The 17,374-nt window shown below is 34.4% G+C and overlaps 1 protein-coding gene across 1 annotated transcript in view; it reads left to right on the top strand.

The window, feature by feature from the left end:
• The window catches only part of LOC107599025 (disabled homolog 2-interacting protein-like), an 82,920-nt gene that overhangs the window by 33,812 nt on the left and 31,734 nt on the right, over positions 1-17,374 (top strand). The window contains exons 4-6 of the mRNA XM_016290514.1: positions 10,581-10,734; positions 14,872-14,970; positions 15,203-15,757. Coding sequence (XP_016146000.1) covers positions 10,581-10,734; positions 14,872-14,970; positions 15,203-15,757 — 808 coding nt within the window. The remainder of the gene's footprint in view (positions 1-10,580; positions 10,735-14,871; positions 14,971-15,202; positions 15,758-17,374) is intronic.

The following is a 17,374-nucleotide window of genomic DNA, read 5'->3' as shown; positions in this document are numbered from 1 at the left end:
TCCAAAGAACTTTTTAGTGAACAATTCCTAAATGACTTATTTTTTTCTTAGTGTGAAGATCATTTTAAAATCTAAAGAACCTTTTTCTACTTTTAAGAACCTTTTGGGGAATCTAATGGTTCTATGGATGTTAAAGGAACACTCCACTATTTTTGAAAATAGGCTCATTTTCCAACTCCCCTAGAGTTAAACAGTTGAATTTTACAGTTTTCGAATCCATTCAGCCGATCTCCGGGTCTGGCGGTAGCACTTTTAGCTGTAGCTTAGCATAGATCATTGAATCTGATTAGACCATTAGCATCTCGCTCAAAAATGACCAAAGAGTTTCGATATTTTTCCTATTTAAAACTTGGTTCTTTTGTAGTTACATCGTGCACTAAAACCAACGGAAAATTAAAAGTTGCGATTTTCTAGGCCGATATGGCTAGGAACTATACTCTCATTCCGGCGTAATAATCAAGGAACTTTTGCAATGATATTACGCAGCGCCTGAAAATGCTACCACCAGACCCAGAGATCGGCTGAATGGTTTCGAAAATGGTAAAACTCAACTGTTTAACTCTAGGGGATTTGGAAAATGAGCCTATTTTCAAAAATAGTGGAGTGTTCCTTTAAAGGTTCTTTATGGAACCATAGGTGCCATTAAAGAATCTTTGTTTTTGAGAGTGTTGTATAGGTTGTATATTTGATTTAGTGCATCTGTACGTATGTATTTACATGAGTGTGTTATTTAGCACAAGAAAGAGCTAAATATTTGCTTGAGAAGATCGATGGTGAAGACTGAGAGTATGTTATGAATCTGTGTCGTATTTATTATAAATTATGAGTACTTTGCTTTATGTTATTGCCGTAATTAAATGTTTATTGGCAAACAAAATTAATTACCGTATTGACCCGAATATAAGACAAAATATATTCAGGATCTAGACTTTGACATGTCAATAATACACCCACAACAATAGGTGGCGCCAAATACGCATAAAACGAGTGTGCCATGAAATACGTAATGTAATGCGTGTTGTAAAGATCGCGAGTAAAAACAAAAGAAAAAGAAAACCTTACAGCTGCATGAGTCGTGACTGTCACGTTAGCCTGATGGGACCAAACTCCCTTTGTGATTTTAAAACATAAGACAGTACCCAGATTTGAAGACTACAGTAAGATTTAACTTCTACTGTTAATAAGATTTTGGTAGGCTACTATTAGATGGATAGCCTAAATGTCCTAATTCAGATGGGCTACCAGTTTTTTTTTTTTTTTTTATAGTATATCAAAAAGTGTATATTTTTAAAATGTGATTGTTGGTACATTTTACCAGTTTTTACCATACTTTCAAAACAAAAATTAAAATAGGAAAAATATGCAATATGAAAATAATTGAAGACAAAATGTGTTTTACTGAGAAAAAAACAAGATTTGGTTTTTAAAAAGCCTTTTTCCAAAAGGTACATCTGGAAAAAGGGGGGTCGTCTTATATTCTGGCCAATACGGTAATTCACACTATAACGTGTTCTCATTCTACATGCTGCTGGACACATAACATATAAATCTTAATCGTATGAGACATGTAGAGTAAATAATAAACAGTCAAGTATGTTTTTGTTAATTAGAGGAAATCAATTTAAATGGTTGACACTCATTTAGTAAATAAACAAAAGAAAATCCCGCACACAACCAATACTTGCAAAAGTATAAAAAAATATATATATATTGGTAGTGTGCTTGATTTTCATTTTTTTTGTTTTTACTTTTTTTGGTCTCTTTTTCTCACGCAGAAAATCTATTGCCTGCAGGTGTGTGTTGATTGATTGTTAATGGACACTCATTTAGTAAAATAATTTGTGTACACAGTAATATACAGTGTGTGTGTGTGTGTGTGTGTGTTTATATATATATATATACAGTATATATATATATATATATATATATATATATATATATATATATACTCTATATATATATATATATATATATATATATATAAACTCCATCTCCCAGCATCCCTCCCGCAGTATAGCCGCAAGAACAACAATGCAGCTAAGCAGCAATTCTCCGGTAACCAATCCCTTATATATATATATATACAGTATATATATATATATATATATATAGTTGAAATATATAGTTGAAACCATCAATTAAAATGATTAATTTTACATTTTCATGTGCAATATCCTGTACAAAATTGAAGATAATAATACAATTTAACAACAATATTTTTTAAAGTCACATTTTTTATTATAACCATATTGTTTACTTTAAAAAACATGTTTTCAAAATGCTTTTTCACCAGACAGGTGCAGTGTGAATGTGCTATGCTGAGGGCAAAATGAATATTCATGTTTTGGATTTTTTTATTTTTATTTGTAGGTACCTGTTAATTACTCGGTTAGGAGCAAGGTTTGGCATTTGTGTGAGTGTTTGCGTCTGACTCATTCTGTCCAAGCCAATCTAAGCCATTATCACTAGTTGTGTGAAGGATTTTTAAGGGCACTCAAAATTCATGATGATTTCAAAAACCTTGTCACATAGCAGTTTAAGACTCGCCAAGGTTAGCGCAGAAATGTCGTTCCATTTTAACTGCCTCTCTCTACACAACCATTTTAGAGCTTCAGTAATTCCTGGCAGTTCAAATGCCTTGCTTGTTGTGGGCTGGTAAAATTGGGTAGAAGTTGACATGTCAAGCATTGGCAGATGCATTTAATGGGCTTTTACAGCTCTTTATGTTGACCTTAAAAAATGATGTGTTATTTGGCTGTCAGTTCTTTGAAATGGTCCGTTTTGAACCATGTTATGCCATGTTATAACCTTGTTAATCGATGCACGGTAAACATCAACAGTTTATTGTCTTATTTAATGTCACCAGTACTGATTTAAGAATGTGCATTTAAACTTGAGTTCCATTTTTCATGGAAGGAAAATGTTTATTTTCAGAAAATATGCATCCATAACTTTTGTTTTTCTCCTACTTTCTCAAAACAAAAAAAAAACGAATTTGTTTTCAATGCCCCAAGAATCATCCAAATAAGCTTCTTTGAAAAGATTCTTGATGAAAAGTTTTAGAAGTGACCCCATCGATAGTGCTGAGATTATGTAACTATTCATTTGTGAACTCAAACACAGCTGTTAATGCAGTAATAAGCTGTGTACCAGGGTATTATGGGATGCTGAATAATTACATTGTTCACTGAGCTCCCAAATGTTTTTCTGATTATAAAATGAGAGGTTTAGTGGGATGTGTTACATGAGCTGACTGATCTAGTTCTCATGTATCTTGTGTATTCATATTGCCCTTAAGGGATAATGGATAGTTTTTACATTTTGTCATGTTTTTTTACCCCAAGTATGTAGCCAAAAACATATTTGAGTGCAAGTAAAAATGGCTTAAAAGCAAAGAAATAATATACATTTTTAGCCTTTTGAAATCTTGGCTTGTGAAATTCTCTTAAATGTAGCTTGTTCATAATCTAAGCCTACAGTATATATACAGTATTGTAGCGTCTGGACCAATCAAAAACACAATTTTTAATTTGATTTAACAAATCGTCACAGTCCCCTCACCCAATAAACTGGGTGCCAGGATGTCTGCAATGACACCAGGCCCCCCTGGTCCCCGTGGCAACTAATGCTGATATCACTGGTTTTATGACCCACAGGAATGTAAGTAGCGAAAATCACTGCATGTTCCATAGCAAGAGGCACAATGCACAGTAGAAATTGACTTTTCTACTAATTAATTCGTATGACACATTCTTTGAATGAACACACATATCCTTCAGGACATGGTGTATGTTGTCTTTGATATTTTTAGACTATTCTATGCATGCTTATGATGGAACCCATTCCTGTCATCTTGCCATATGTAATCATACCATGTTTAGTATCTATGAATTCGCCTTCTGATGATCAAAACGAGCATGTATATTATATGTTGGTACATAGGCAATATATTAGTGTCCTGAGAATCTTTAGTAATTTCGATTCAAGTTCCATATGCAAATTACCATGCTTCCACACAAAGAGTCATAAAACTTCTTTCAGACAGACGAGATGTGCAAGTATTCAAACTTAGTCTTATTAATTGATACATTAGGTATCATTTGCACCTTTTTACAAAGGTGTGTTTGAACTAAGAATCTGCTATTTCCTTCAGGCTGTAGATCTGCTGAATATCAAATGGTACCTTAACTTCATATTCTTATTTTCTCTCCTCTTTACTGAGTTAAGCTTTAACCCTTTCCTATACCAACTGTATGTGTGTGTGTGTGTGTGTGTGTGTGTGTATGTGTATGTTAGACCAGTTTAAGTGTTTATGTAGTATGTTAGACCAGTTTAAGTGTTTATGTAGTTAATAAAGTCTTACTTGTATCACACTTGACGTTGTTCATTGTTTGCTCATAACCGGAGTCACTTAATCATGCAGATTTATGCCTCAAGCTCTTTGTAGAATTGTACAGTAAGAAAGTTATTTCCCTTAACCAGGAAATTAACGTTCTTAGAATTGACAGACAGTTGACCCTGAGAGGTCAGCTAAATATCTACAGCGGATCTAACTAGTTATGATTAATTCTTCATATTTCCCCATGAATGAGCTGATTCGCTACAGTATATAGCATGTGTATAGCACACACACAAATACAATAAAAACAGTAATATTGCAAAATATTGTTACAATTTAAAACAACTTTTTCTGTTTTGATATATTTTAAAATAAAATGTATTCCTATGAACAAGCTGAATTTTTTTAGCAGCCATTCATCTGCATATTAGAATGATTTCTGAAGGATCCTTCAGAAATCATTCTAATATGCCGATTTGCTGCTCAAGATACATGTTATCATTAATTCTTTGATAAATAGAACGTTCAAATGAACAGGATTTAAAAAAAATACAACTTTTTTTGTAGCGATATCTGTCACTTTATTGTCCTTGCTAGTGGATGCTAGTGGATCAATAAAAGGATCAATTTCGTTCAAAAATGCAGAAGAGTTACTCGAGTAACACTTTACACCCTTGTAAAACATTGCTGTAGTTGTTCTGTATGTATTTCCCAGTTGCACTACAGGCCAAGTTTGAATTTCCATTAAACAGCACCGTATGCCAGGTTCACTGAACCATTGTCATTCTCTTTAAAGATCTTGCTTGTATTGCTGGTTTCCTTGGCAGTCATTTCTTATTTGGAGCAGAGATCTCGAGGGAGAACTGCTTCCTGTCGGGGAGTGTGGGAACCGTTAGAGGCGGAGTACACCGTACACAGTCAACCACAGATATAGGACACAAACTTAGACCAGACGGCAGGCTGCACTCCACAACATGAATTTAATTACAGTATGCGAGGTCTGCGGAGTCCACAATCTGCTGCTGTCTATTCTTCCTCGCTTATTATTAGCTCATGAAGACGTACTTAAAGAGAAACAGTTTTGCTTGCCGTAATGTAAAAGTGCTTTTTTAATAATTGGCTATTTAGTGTTACCATTATGTTTTAAAGCTTTGTAGTGCAATGATACACAGACTTTTAACTGCTGGTTGCTTACGGATTTATAACCTTTAATTATGCAATTCCTTAAAAAATATTCTTCTTTAGTAGAATCATCTTTTTAAAGCATAACATTCCATGTAAACCCAACAAGAACTGCAGCAACGATCTGTAAATCCCTGCTCTGATAGCAAGAGCAGCATTTTTTTTAAATAGAAATCCTTGAAAATGGATTCGGGTGTGTTCAAGATGCAACAGATTGTTCCCTAGGGTGCTTGGAGACTAAGGCACTCCCTCGCTCTAAATGTTTTAGGCAGAGCGCTGTACAGTGAACACGGTTTCTAACTCTTGCGTCTGATATCTTGCAGGAAAATCAAGGATAATCGCTACACTGGCTCACTTCTCTTGCAGCCTCTGGACTTGTTTTGTTTTGCACTGGGACCATGCTGAATCAGAATAGTAAAAAGTAAGTTTGGGAAATGTTGCTGCTTCCTGTTTTTCTCATCTTGATGGCTGCGGTTCTAGTGAAAAGTCTTGTTATTGACACTGGGTTTGATGGGATTAACAGATTAGCTGGATGTTTGACTGTTTTTCTGTAACCTGTATTGGAGTGTGTTGTTTCAGTTCATGCCGTGCCAAAATGTTTTCCTTTTTTTTTTTTTTTTTGGTAATAGCCACCCATAACGGAGCTTTGATGTCTGAATACCTAAGCGGTTATTGTACTTTTTGATGATGATGTGAATAGAAAGATTAATAAAGCATTTTAATATAAAAATGTACTACGTACAGCATTACTAAAAGCAGTTCCACTTTCAACAGGGTCCAAAAGTGAGGTTCTGTTTGCCATTATATATTTGTTTAACATCATGTTTCTTTGTTTTATTAGTATTTAAAAAAAAATTTATTCAGAATTTCCGTGTTTACATTTGTATGTACTGTATGCAAACGTCATTGTTTTCTTAAAGTAAGTACAAAAAAACCCAAGATGCAAAGAGATTTTGTCATTATACACTTCTCATTTGCATTTTAAACTGATAAGAAAACATATTTTTTTATACACTGTAGAAGATTCTATTTCCAAACTCGACCTGTGTAAATCTCAGCTCCATGGGCTCACATTTCCCATGAGTCATCACCAGCCTTCTCTGATCAGAGGAGCCCATGCATGCACAAATAGAACAAGTTTGTGCCCATGCAGATGTCTACTTGACCTTTGCATTATTTAATGCTACGAATGCCGTGTTTTGTCTACTAATAGATGATTTTCAGTGCTTACTTTTCCAGAAAGAATATTAGGATAATATGTCTGCCTTTTTATTCAGAGATGTGGCTTAGCGGTTAACACAAGTGCATGCATTGATGTAGGGGTGTGCGATATCATGATTTCTGATCGTGGAAGATTAAAATGTCTCCACGATCTGCTTTTTTTTATCACAAGAACAATGTGTCATACATTCACATGAAATGTTAACTCAGCGGTAGAGTTACACTCACGGGACACTGCACTTCGCAATAACAAAAGTTCATTATTTGTATGTGCTTTAAAGCCTTTCCGGTGAAATATATCATCCGTGTGCTGTTCTGACATGCGCTTTTTCTGAGCGTGTACACCTGAAGTGCGCACACACTAAAAAAAGCCTGTCAAACAGCGCCTGATTACTGGAATACGCTATCTTTAGTGTTGGATTGAGCTAGTACTGTCAAAAACACAGAAGGTTTGCATATAAACACAGTTGGTTATGTCTAAAGTGAAAGTAAGCAGTTGAGAGAAAAACGGATTCGTATCTGTATATTAGATGCGTGCAAGTCTTAAAGTGACAGCAGAGTAATAGTACTGAACTTGCTGCAGCTTGTCATTAAAGGTTATAGTTCACCCCCCTTTTGTGCTGAACACAAAAGAAGATATTTTAAAGAATGTGGGTAACCAAACAGTTGCTGGTCCCCATTGACTTTGATAGTAGGAAACAAAAAATGGGACCAGCAATTGTTTGGTTACCCACATTATTCATTCATTCATTCTGTTTTTAAATTAGAGAAAGTAGTTTGGGTTTCAAAAATAGTAAAACCAACATGACAAAGAATAATGATAAAATCATGAATTGCGATTTTCCTAAAAAAAAAATGTGATATGATATTTTTGCCATATCGCCCACTCCTACATTGACGTGTTCTGTTCATGTAGATGATGCAAGTTTGAGGTTTGCAGCATTTAACAATCCGTTGCTTCATTATTTCCTCTGCTGTAGTCATGATACTGTAAATTAAAATGGCGAAAGGCCAAGCAATTGTTTACAAATTGTGTACAAATTTTATGTATATATTTGAGTGTGTGTGTGTGTGTCTCTCTCTCTCTCTATATATGTATATATAAAAAATGCGTCAATACTTATATATATAATTATAGAAATATAGATATATGTAACTAACATTAGTTATGTAATTCATAAAATTTTGTATTAAAATATTATAAACCGTCTTTATCATTTTCTGTTATGAAGCACGTTTTTTTCCATTCCTGTTGCCCTCATCGGTAATTCTCAAAATGCATAAAGCAAGTTTCCTTGTCATTTTGGTCGATATTTGGAGCAAATATGTTCGCCTCAGGTCATGTGTGAATTCGCTGACACCACTGGCAGAGTCACTAGAGGGACGTTACATGAGTTTTATTATCAGCCTGCAGTCTGCAGTGTGTCTTTCATCAATCGTTTAAACGCACTCAGAACCTGAGAAGCACTGGCTTGATTTGATCTATTACATGTCAGGAAAAATGAACAGATGAACTGTGGTATGCAGGACCTCAGGAGGGTAATATGGTCATCGTCCTGTGGTATTTGACTGAGAAGAGTTTTTATAGCCTTTGACTTACCCTGTGCATTCTTATGAAACTAGTGGAATTTCAGAAAAATATCTGTATTTCTTGTCTTCTTTTAAATCCTATTCTGACTGTCATGGACCAGGATTACGAAATGGGCCTGTAACTTTCTTGAGACTTTCCCAGGGAGTTTTTATGTTACACAAGTTCATAACTCATAATTTGATCTGCTAGCTTTAATTTCTGTTAGCAGCAGTGTGCCTGTGTAATTCCATCATCTGTTACCTCAACTCAATATCTAAGGGCTCATACGAAAATCAATTTGGTTGCACATTTTTTTTCTCCTTTCTGGGTTGTACTGTATAGTAATTTGCAGGACTGGCAGGATGAGATTTGTGGATGCTATAACTTCAGTGACTTACAGCATGAGGGTGTCGCAATAATAGATAAAGCCCTGCAACTCTCAAGAGTGCACACTGTAAAAAAAAAATCTGTGACATATACGGTAAAATACCGGCAGCTGTGGTTGCCAGAACTTCACCGTAAAAAATATGGTAGCAACATTTTAGGTTTTACAGACTTAACTTAGATTTACAATAAAATACCGTATTTCATTAACTGATGTAATATTAATAAACCAACATATTGAAGTACTAATATCTGTTTTGAACCATTGTAATGCACTGATAACCACCAAAAACTGGTGGTGATGAGAAAGTCACACACTCAAAAAAATAATTCATTGGATGAACTCAATTTAATTGAGGGCAGGATTTCCATCCAATAAATATATGTAGCCCCAACTCATAAAAAACTAATTCATGCGATGAAATGTAATTGAGTTGAGCCAACTCAATATGATCGAATATAGTTTAAATGAAATTGATACACTGATAAAGTGATTTTTTTTATGCTTGTTGAACTCAAACTAAAACATTTAACTGGAAAATCAATTATTTGGCAGATATCCTTCTACACTCAAAAAAAGAATACATAAAGAGCAATCCTGATCCTGATTTATGCAGTAGTAAATACAAAATATATTAATACTATATCAGTTATCAGTCTGTATTATTTATTTATTTGGCATAATATCAATGAATATTCATATGTAATATTCTGATCATTATCCTTATTTTTACATTTATATTATCTTGGCCATCATTTATCGCTCATTAGAATAATTTAATAACATTGTTAAGTGCAGTCGTAAATCTCAGAATGGATATCCATTTTTCATACTGTTCATTAAAAAAAGTTGTGATGCCTAAATTTCTTTGTGCCATTCAAAATAATTTTAGTTTTTAGTAATTTATTTTTCTATTTTGTATTTTATTATATACCAAGTATATATATATATATTTTTTCATACCTCAGTTATGTTTCATAGCTTTGTCTCAGCTGTGTCCTAATATTTCTTAGGAGAAATAAATATAGACAATAATGGGACATTTGTAGAAGTATTGTAAGCTACAAAATTAACGTTGAAGGTACAGCTCAGACGAGTTAATTTTTTAAAGAAGTTAAAGTGGTATATTGAAGTTCATGTTGAAATGAACATTTGATTGCACATTTTGATATCTTAGCAATTTAGAGCACAGTTTTAGACATTGTTGAGATACTGTATCTAAAACTTCAGAGACGAGAGATTTTTCTCAGGAAACCCTAACAGCACACTTCATTTGCTCCATTTGCTCTTTCCTAATCACATCATTGTCTAGGAGGAGCAATTAAGAAATTAGCAACATTTTATTTTCTAAAGGAACATGGAGAAGACAAGTCACACTTCCTGTAAACACTTCCTTCTCACCTTTTACTTTGTGTGTGTGTGTGTGTGTGTGTGTGTGTATGAGTGTTACTTCCTTTTTATTTTTGTGACAGTACTAGTCATCTCAACACATCATTCAAACAGTCCCATCCGAATGAAGGTCAACCACCTGGAGGGCAAACTTTGTTTACCACTTCCTATGTAAGACACACCTCACTTCCAATTAGGCAAAGCTGCTTTTTGATGCCTCATTACAACTTTGTGGAATCATTTCCAGGCCACCACCCCTTTGATCTTCGTCAGATATGTCATGACGGTGCCTGGAAGTTTCGGCTTTTGTATGCATTGCAGCAGAACCGCTGACTAGTCAGGCGATGAGAAGTCAGCAGCTCGTGCTGTGCTCACAGCAGGACGCCAGCGTATTCCGATAGTTCCGGTTCACATCGCATCTCACTTCTAATAAACTACAAATGCCTGTTTGAGTCTGATGCATGTGTTCCTCTCTTCCTGTTTCGCTCCAGTAGATCCCATCTGATGCCGAGGCTGAAGGAATCGCGGTCTCACGAGTCGTTGCTCAGCCCCAGCAGTGCAGTAGAAGCTCTAGATCTCAGTATGGAGGAAGAAGTGCTCATCAAACCTGTGCACAGCAGCATCTTGGGACAGGATTTCTGTTTTGAGGTGAGTCGGCTGACCTCAGTGCCCTGTTGAAGTCACAGCTCTGAATTAATTGCCAAAAGAACTTTTAATGTCCGACAAGTCTCAAAATAGCACGCAGCAAAGGCCCATTAAAACTTCATCAAGGCCATTAGCCAAGATCAAATAGTTTGCAGAAAATAGCAGCGCTATCTAGTCGTTCTGCAGTTAAGTCATTGAGGGGCCACGGGTCATGTTACTGGATGATTTGCATGTGTGCTGCAGAGAAGGCTCACTTAAAACAGATGCTTGTATAATTACAAGGTCAGAGGGTGCAGACAAAGTAAACTGTGATCAGGCATCGGCATGAAGGTTTCCTTAAAGAAATAGTTATTCACCTAAAAAAATTATAAATATATATATATACTACTGGTAAAAAAAAAAGGGATCAGTAAGACTTGTAATGTTTTTTAAAGAAGTCTCTTATGCTCATCAAGGCTGCATTTATTTGATCAAAAATACAGAATAAAACAGTAATCTTGAACAATGTTATTACAATATAAAATAATGGTTTCTATATTAATATCTTTTCAAATAAAATTTATTTCTGTGATGCAAAACTGAATTTCCATCAAACAGTAATCTTGAAAAATGTTATTACAATATAAAATAATGGTTTCTATATTAATATCCTTTCAAATAAAATTTATTTCTGTGATGCAAAACTGAATTTCCATCAGCCATTACTCCAGTATAAAGTGTCACATGATCCTTCAGAAATCATTCTAACATGCTGATTTATTATTAGAATTATCAATGTTGGCAACAGTTGTGCTGCCAAATATTTTTTTGGAAACTGTGATACTTTTTTCAGGATTCTTTGATGAATAACAAGTTAAAAAGAACAGCATTTATTCAAAATATAAATATTTTCTAACATTATAAATCTTAGCTCTTCACTTCTTAACAATTTAACACATCCTCGCTGAATACTTAATTTCTTTCAAAAAAAGAAAGAATAAAAATTTACTGACCCCCAAACTTTTGAACGTAGTGTATATTGTTAGAAAATATTTCTATTTTAAATAAATGCTCTTCTTTTTAACTTTTTATTAATCAAAGAATCCTGAAAAAATGTATCACAGGTTCCAAAAAAGTATTAAGCAGCGCAACAGTTTCAACACTGATAATAAATCTGCATATTAGAATGATTTCTGAAGGATCATGTGACATTTTATATTGGAGTAATGATGCAGAAACTTCAGCTTTGCATCACAGGAATAAATTTGATATTAATTGATATTAAAATAGATAAACGTTATTTTACATCATAATAATATTTCACAATATTACGTTTTGTCCTGTATTTTTGATCAAATAAATACAGCCTTGATGAGCATAAGAAACTCCTGTAAAAAACATTAAAAATCGTTCTGATCCCAAACTTTTGACCAATAGTGTGTGTGTGTGTGTATATATATATATATATATATATATATATATATACTGTATATATTTATTTATTTAATTTTTTTTTAGGTGAACAACTATTCCTTTAAGGAAACCTGCATGCCAATATACATATATATAAATTACACAATTGATTTATTTTATTTATAGTGTACCGTACTTCTAAACCTTTCTTACTTCTGTGGAAAAGGGATTTTAAAGGACGTTCATGCTGCTTCGTGCCTGTCAAACTCCAAAAAGCACAAAAATACCATTTAAAAGCAGTGCTGGAAAGCTACTTTGAAACTTTAGCTTGCCAAGCAGCAAGCTAAGCATAATTTGAAGTTGTTAAACTACAGTCATGCTGCTGTTTTAGATTACATTTAATTAACTACCGTACATTAAAATTGCTTACAGGGGAATGTTTTTGCATTTAAAAATATAATAATATAATTTATTTAGAGCTGTATCTTTGTTCGCACTAAAACAGTGATTTTAGAAAAGGGTTTTTGAATTAATCTCAGATAGGTAGTATGATACTTAAATCAGGCATCTGCATGCAGATCTTAATACCAGAAGGGCCTTCCTGTCTCTTTGCATTTCCTGCCCAGAGGGTACAAAAGAGCCTGTCCCATCTGTCTGAACATCTCCTCTCATTCTCTCTGTGCTCTGTGAGGTGAGTTCTGAGAGGCCAATTCACATGGAGTTGATGACTGTTACACTGCAGCAGACGCCAGCTGGAAAGAATGAGACACCTACAGTTAGTAGGAGTTCTGCAGGGGTCAGCCAGAGGTCCATTATGCTCTGTTTGCTCTATTTATTCCATCATTTATCATGTGAACTAGAATTATAACATTCAGAATTACATGGAAATTGAATTGCATTTAGTAGGGTACACTAAATTTCTGAGGTGGAAGGATAAACTGACTTTTTAAAATAAGCCTAATTTACATAAAATTTAACATACAATTTTGAGATTAAAAATAATGTTTTGTCATTACATTGTAAATGTTTACAATTGCTTATTTTAAATATTTTAAATATAATGTAGCGGTCGCAGTGATTTTACTAAGTAAGACATGTTCCTGGATCAACATCTTTTGTTGATCCTGGATCAACATTACTGTCCAAAAATATAGACTAAACCCAATCCCAATCCCTACCCCTAAACCTAACTTTTCCTGAAAAGTTATCTCTCAATTCTGATTGGTTGATTGGAATGATGTTCCAGGATCAACAAGGATGCTGATCCAGAAACATGTTGTACTTTGTCAAATCACGCTCACCGTAGCTATTATTTAATTTTGTTCATTCTTAGTTTTATTTTAAATTTGATTACATTTTGCACTCTACTTATTTAAAATATCTATATTTCAAATGATATTTAAATTTAAATATTTTACAATTATTTATTTTTGTTTAATATTTGTTACTTATTTTAAATATTTATTTCAGTTTAAATATAATCTATTATATTTAAATTATTTAAAGGCAGGGTAGTTGATTTGGTTCAAAAAAATTTTTTGTTATGCTGGTCTCTTCACATTTCGAAAGCGCTCATTAAGTTAAGTTGTCTAAATTTATTTCTATGTATTTATATAGTTTGTGGAAGGCACAGGACCATAAAATGTTCGTCCAATCAAAATGTTCGGTCCGAACATTACGATAGGCTGTCCTGCCTGCCTGTCAAAATATGTACAGTATTTGCATACCTCTGCGCACCCTATATGCGCAGACATGATACGTCATCAGTGTGTTCCAGTGAGAGTGAAAGGCGTTATTATTATTAATATTCATATATAATTATTAATATTATGTGCTTTGTACTGTAATGTTTTCTCACCGGTGATGGAGACATGAGGTAATCTGACAGCGTTGCATTCAATCCTCCACCAACGCCATCTCTCATCGTATCGCGGATTAGTCTCTGCTCTGTCTGAGCGCGTTCGTGTGTTTTGTGCGAGGTGTAGCTTGGCATCGTGATTATGCAGGGAGGGTGGGGATCTTGCTTTCAAAGCTAACTTGCTATTGCTAGCCTTTCCGAAATCGCCTACCATACCTTTAAATATAAATAATTTAAATGTATTTTATTTGTTATTATATTTCACAATTAATTATTTAAAATATAGTTTACATTCTAATTTAATTGCAATTATTTTTTTATTTAATATTTACTTCTTAATTTTTCTAATTACTTATTTAAATTTTTATTTCAAGTATAATTTAAATACAAAGAAGAAGCAGCGCTACATCAGTGCAGATAATGCCTGGTTAAACTAGATCGGTTTTCAAATTAGAGCTGTTTTTGTTCTGAAACACAGCATGCAAAAATCTCGCAACTGTTTAGTGAATTCAGCCCTACGTGGTCCAGTACATTTGTTGTCACCTGGATTGTGTTGCTGTGAGCAGATGGTCTTTTCAGGATAAATTTTGGATATGAAAAGAACATTTGTAAAAGGCCTATGCATGTATCTCAACTCTCTGATATCACATGTGATCCTGCAAATATGTTAGATCTAAGTGCGCTCTGTCTGATAGGGCTCTTTGAGAGTTTTATTCTTCCTCCAAATGTAATTGCTCTCCACTCCTGGGAAATGCTTCATTGATTGAGTGCTGTAACGTTCAGTGGATCTCTCTGCTCACATCCACCATCTCCCGATCTGCATTTCAGTCCTTTCTAGCTCGCTTAATGCACTTATCCACAAATTTGTTAATTGTAATTTGTAATTGCAGGTAACTACTTCAACAGGAAGCAAATGCTTCTCATGTCGGTCGGCTGCCGAGAGAGACAAATGGATGGAGAATTTGAGACGTGCTGTGCATCCCAACAAGGTAAACTGGACGATTCATCTGAATCCTGGGTAATTCTAGACCAGATGAGGTTTAAGTCAGTCAGCATGTTACTTTTTCATATATCCTGTCTCACATATTGACAGTTTCTGATCGACTTCTCTGCATTAACTCAGCTTAACTTTTTAAAGTACACAGGGGGTTATCTAATTCCTTTCTGCAGTTTGCAGAGGTCACTGTAAAACGCAGTGCTTTCTTTTTTTGTATTCCGCAGGATAACACCCGTCGGGTGGAAAACATGCTGAAATGTTGGATTATCGAAGCTAAGGACTTGCCTGCAAAGAAAAAATACTTCTGTGAACTTTGTCTGGATGACACGTTATACGCACGGACTACCTGCAAACTCAAAACGGACAATGTTTTCTGGGGAGAACACTTTGAGTTCAACAACCTGCCCTCAGTTAAGAGCATCACCGTGCATCTTTACAAAGAAACGGACAAAAAGAAGAAGAAGGACAAAAATAACTATGTGGGCCTGGTCAATATCCCTATAGCGGCAGTCACCGGGCGGCAGTTTGTGGAAAAATGGTATTCCGTGAGCACGCCAAATCCCAATAAAGGAAAGAGTCCGGGACCCATGGTCCGAATGAAATCCCGATATCAGAGCATGAGCATCCTCCCCATGGAGCTGTACAAGGAGTTCGCAGAGTATATTACTAACAATTATATGCTAATGTGCTCGTTGCTGGAGCCAGCACTAAGTGTGAAGAACAAGGAGGAGATGGCTTGTGCACTTGTCCATATCTTACAAAGCACAGGCAAGGCCAAGGTAAGATAATTGCATTGTATGCTGCTATGCCACGTTAAAGTAAACACGAAATCAGAGTTCACCCCATTTTCTTTTCTAATGCACATTCCCGCTCTTGTTGTGCATGATTCATCATTAGAATCATGTGCATGAATATAATGCACATTATTGCAATATAACAGTTTCAGGCTAACGTTGTACAATGTATTTAACAAATATGATACATAAATAATTGTAAATAATCAGATTTTAAAAAATCACACAAAAAGCATACAACAAATCATGCAAGCTTATTTGCAATTAGTGTCATTTTTAAAATAAAGTCAGAATTGTGAGATTAAAGTTGTGATATTACGTTCCTACTATTTTGAGAATAAAGTAAAAATTAGCAGAACAAGTTGTATCAATAGGAGAATAAATTCTTAGCAATATGAGATTAAAGTCGCCCACTGCTTGCCATTTCAGAGTTATTTATTGCTAAATCCTATCTTAAAGTAGATTTAACTAAATCGTCCACACACATTTCTCTCGCATTTCTACTTTATTATTCGTATTGCTTTGACTTTAATGTTGTAATTCTGACTTTATTCTTAAAATATTTCCACTTTATTTTTATTTGATTTATTTATTGTTTTTTAACATGGCACTAAAATGCTGTAATTTCCACAAGTCCCAACTCAGAAATGCATCCCGTTCCATAATGAAAATTGGGTGCAAAGGCCTTTTCATGTTGACTTATAAAAGTAAATGTGTTGCCTGACTGCATTTGTTATATCTAGGAAGATTGTTTAATTATAGACTCTCTCACGGATGCTGTTTGCTGACAACCGAACGAGAGAGTGACATGACGATTTGTACATTGTCAAGATAAAACACTCAACAATCATTGTGCTACTTTGAGTTTCCATGTTACACTCGGAGTTTAGACGTCTTAGTATAAAAAAGCTGACTGTGACATTTATTTTGAAGAGTTTTTTTCTGAAATGAAGCATTTGCCTAGTTGGGCGTTTTGCTGTAAGAAACAGAAAAGGACGTTCTAGGCCTTACTCTAAACCCCATCAAATTGCGAAAAACATCAATGCTAGAGAAGAACAATAGAGACGTGGCCTGCTTCCTCTCATTTAATCACAGGAGTGCTGAGCGCTGTGATTGCCCTCATTAACTTGAGCACAAACGGCTTTAGTCTAAATTATGGCCACGAATTAAGTATTCATTCTTTTGTTTAGGCTTAGCTGCCACGAATTAATTCGTTCGTTAATTCGTTCATTCCCTATAGTAGGCCTAAATCGTGGAACGAATTATTATATTTCGTAATTACTTATTAAAATAATTATTGCTTAAACTTAATAAATAATAATAAATAAAAAAAATAATAAAACCTGCTGACGTCGTAGAAACTAATTGTTAATTCGAATTATATTCGGAGCTCCGTAGTTATTAAATAATCTCAGTTAAACTGTAGACCTAAGCTAACACACAGCTGTATATAGGCCTAAATACAGAACTACAGAGTACAGAAGATATTAGCCAACACCATTTAGGCCTATTAAAATATTATTTAAAAAAAAACTGACCCGAAACAATAGGTAGTCCTTCAGAATGTAGGCTAGATATAGGCAGCAGTAATTTATAATCTAA

Source organism: Sinocyclocheilus grahami, unplaced genomic scaffold (assembly GCF_001515645.1).
Source record: "Sinocyclocheilus grahami isolate Dianchi unplaced genomic scaffold, SAMN03320097.WGS_v1.1 scaffold259.1, whole genome shotgun sequence".
NCBI classification, from domain to species: Eukaryota; Metazoa; Chordata; class Actinopteri; order Cypriniformes; family Cyprinidae; genus Sinocyclocheilus; species Sinocyclocheilus grahami.
Note: the sequence above shows the minus strand (reverse complement) of the source record. Positions and strands in the feature narration are given on the sequence as shown.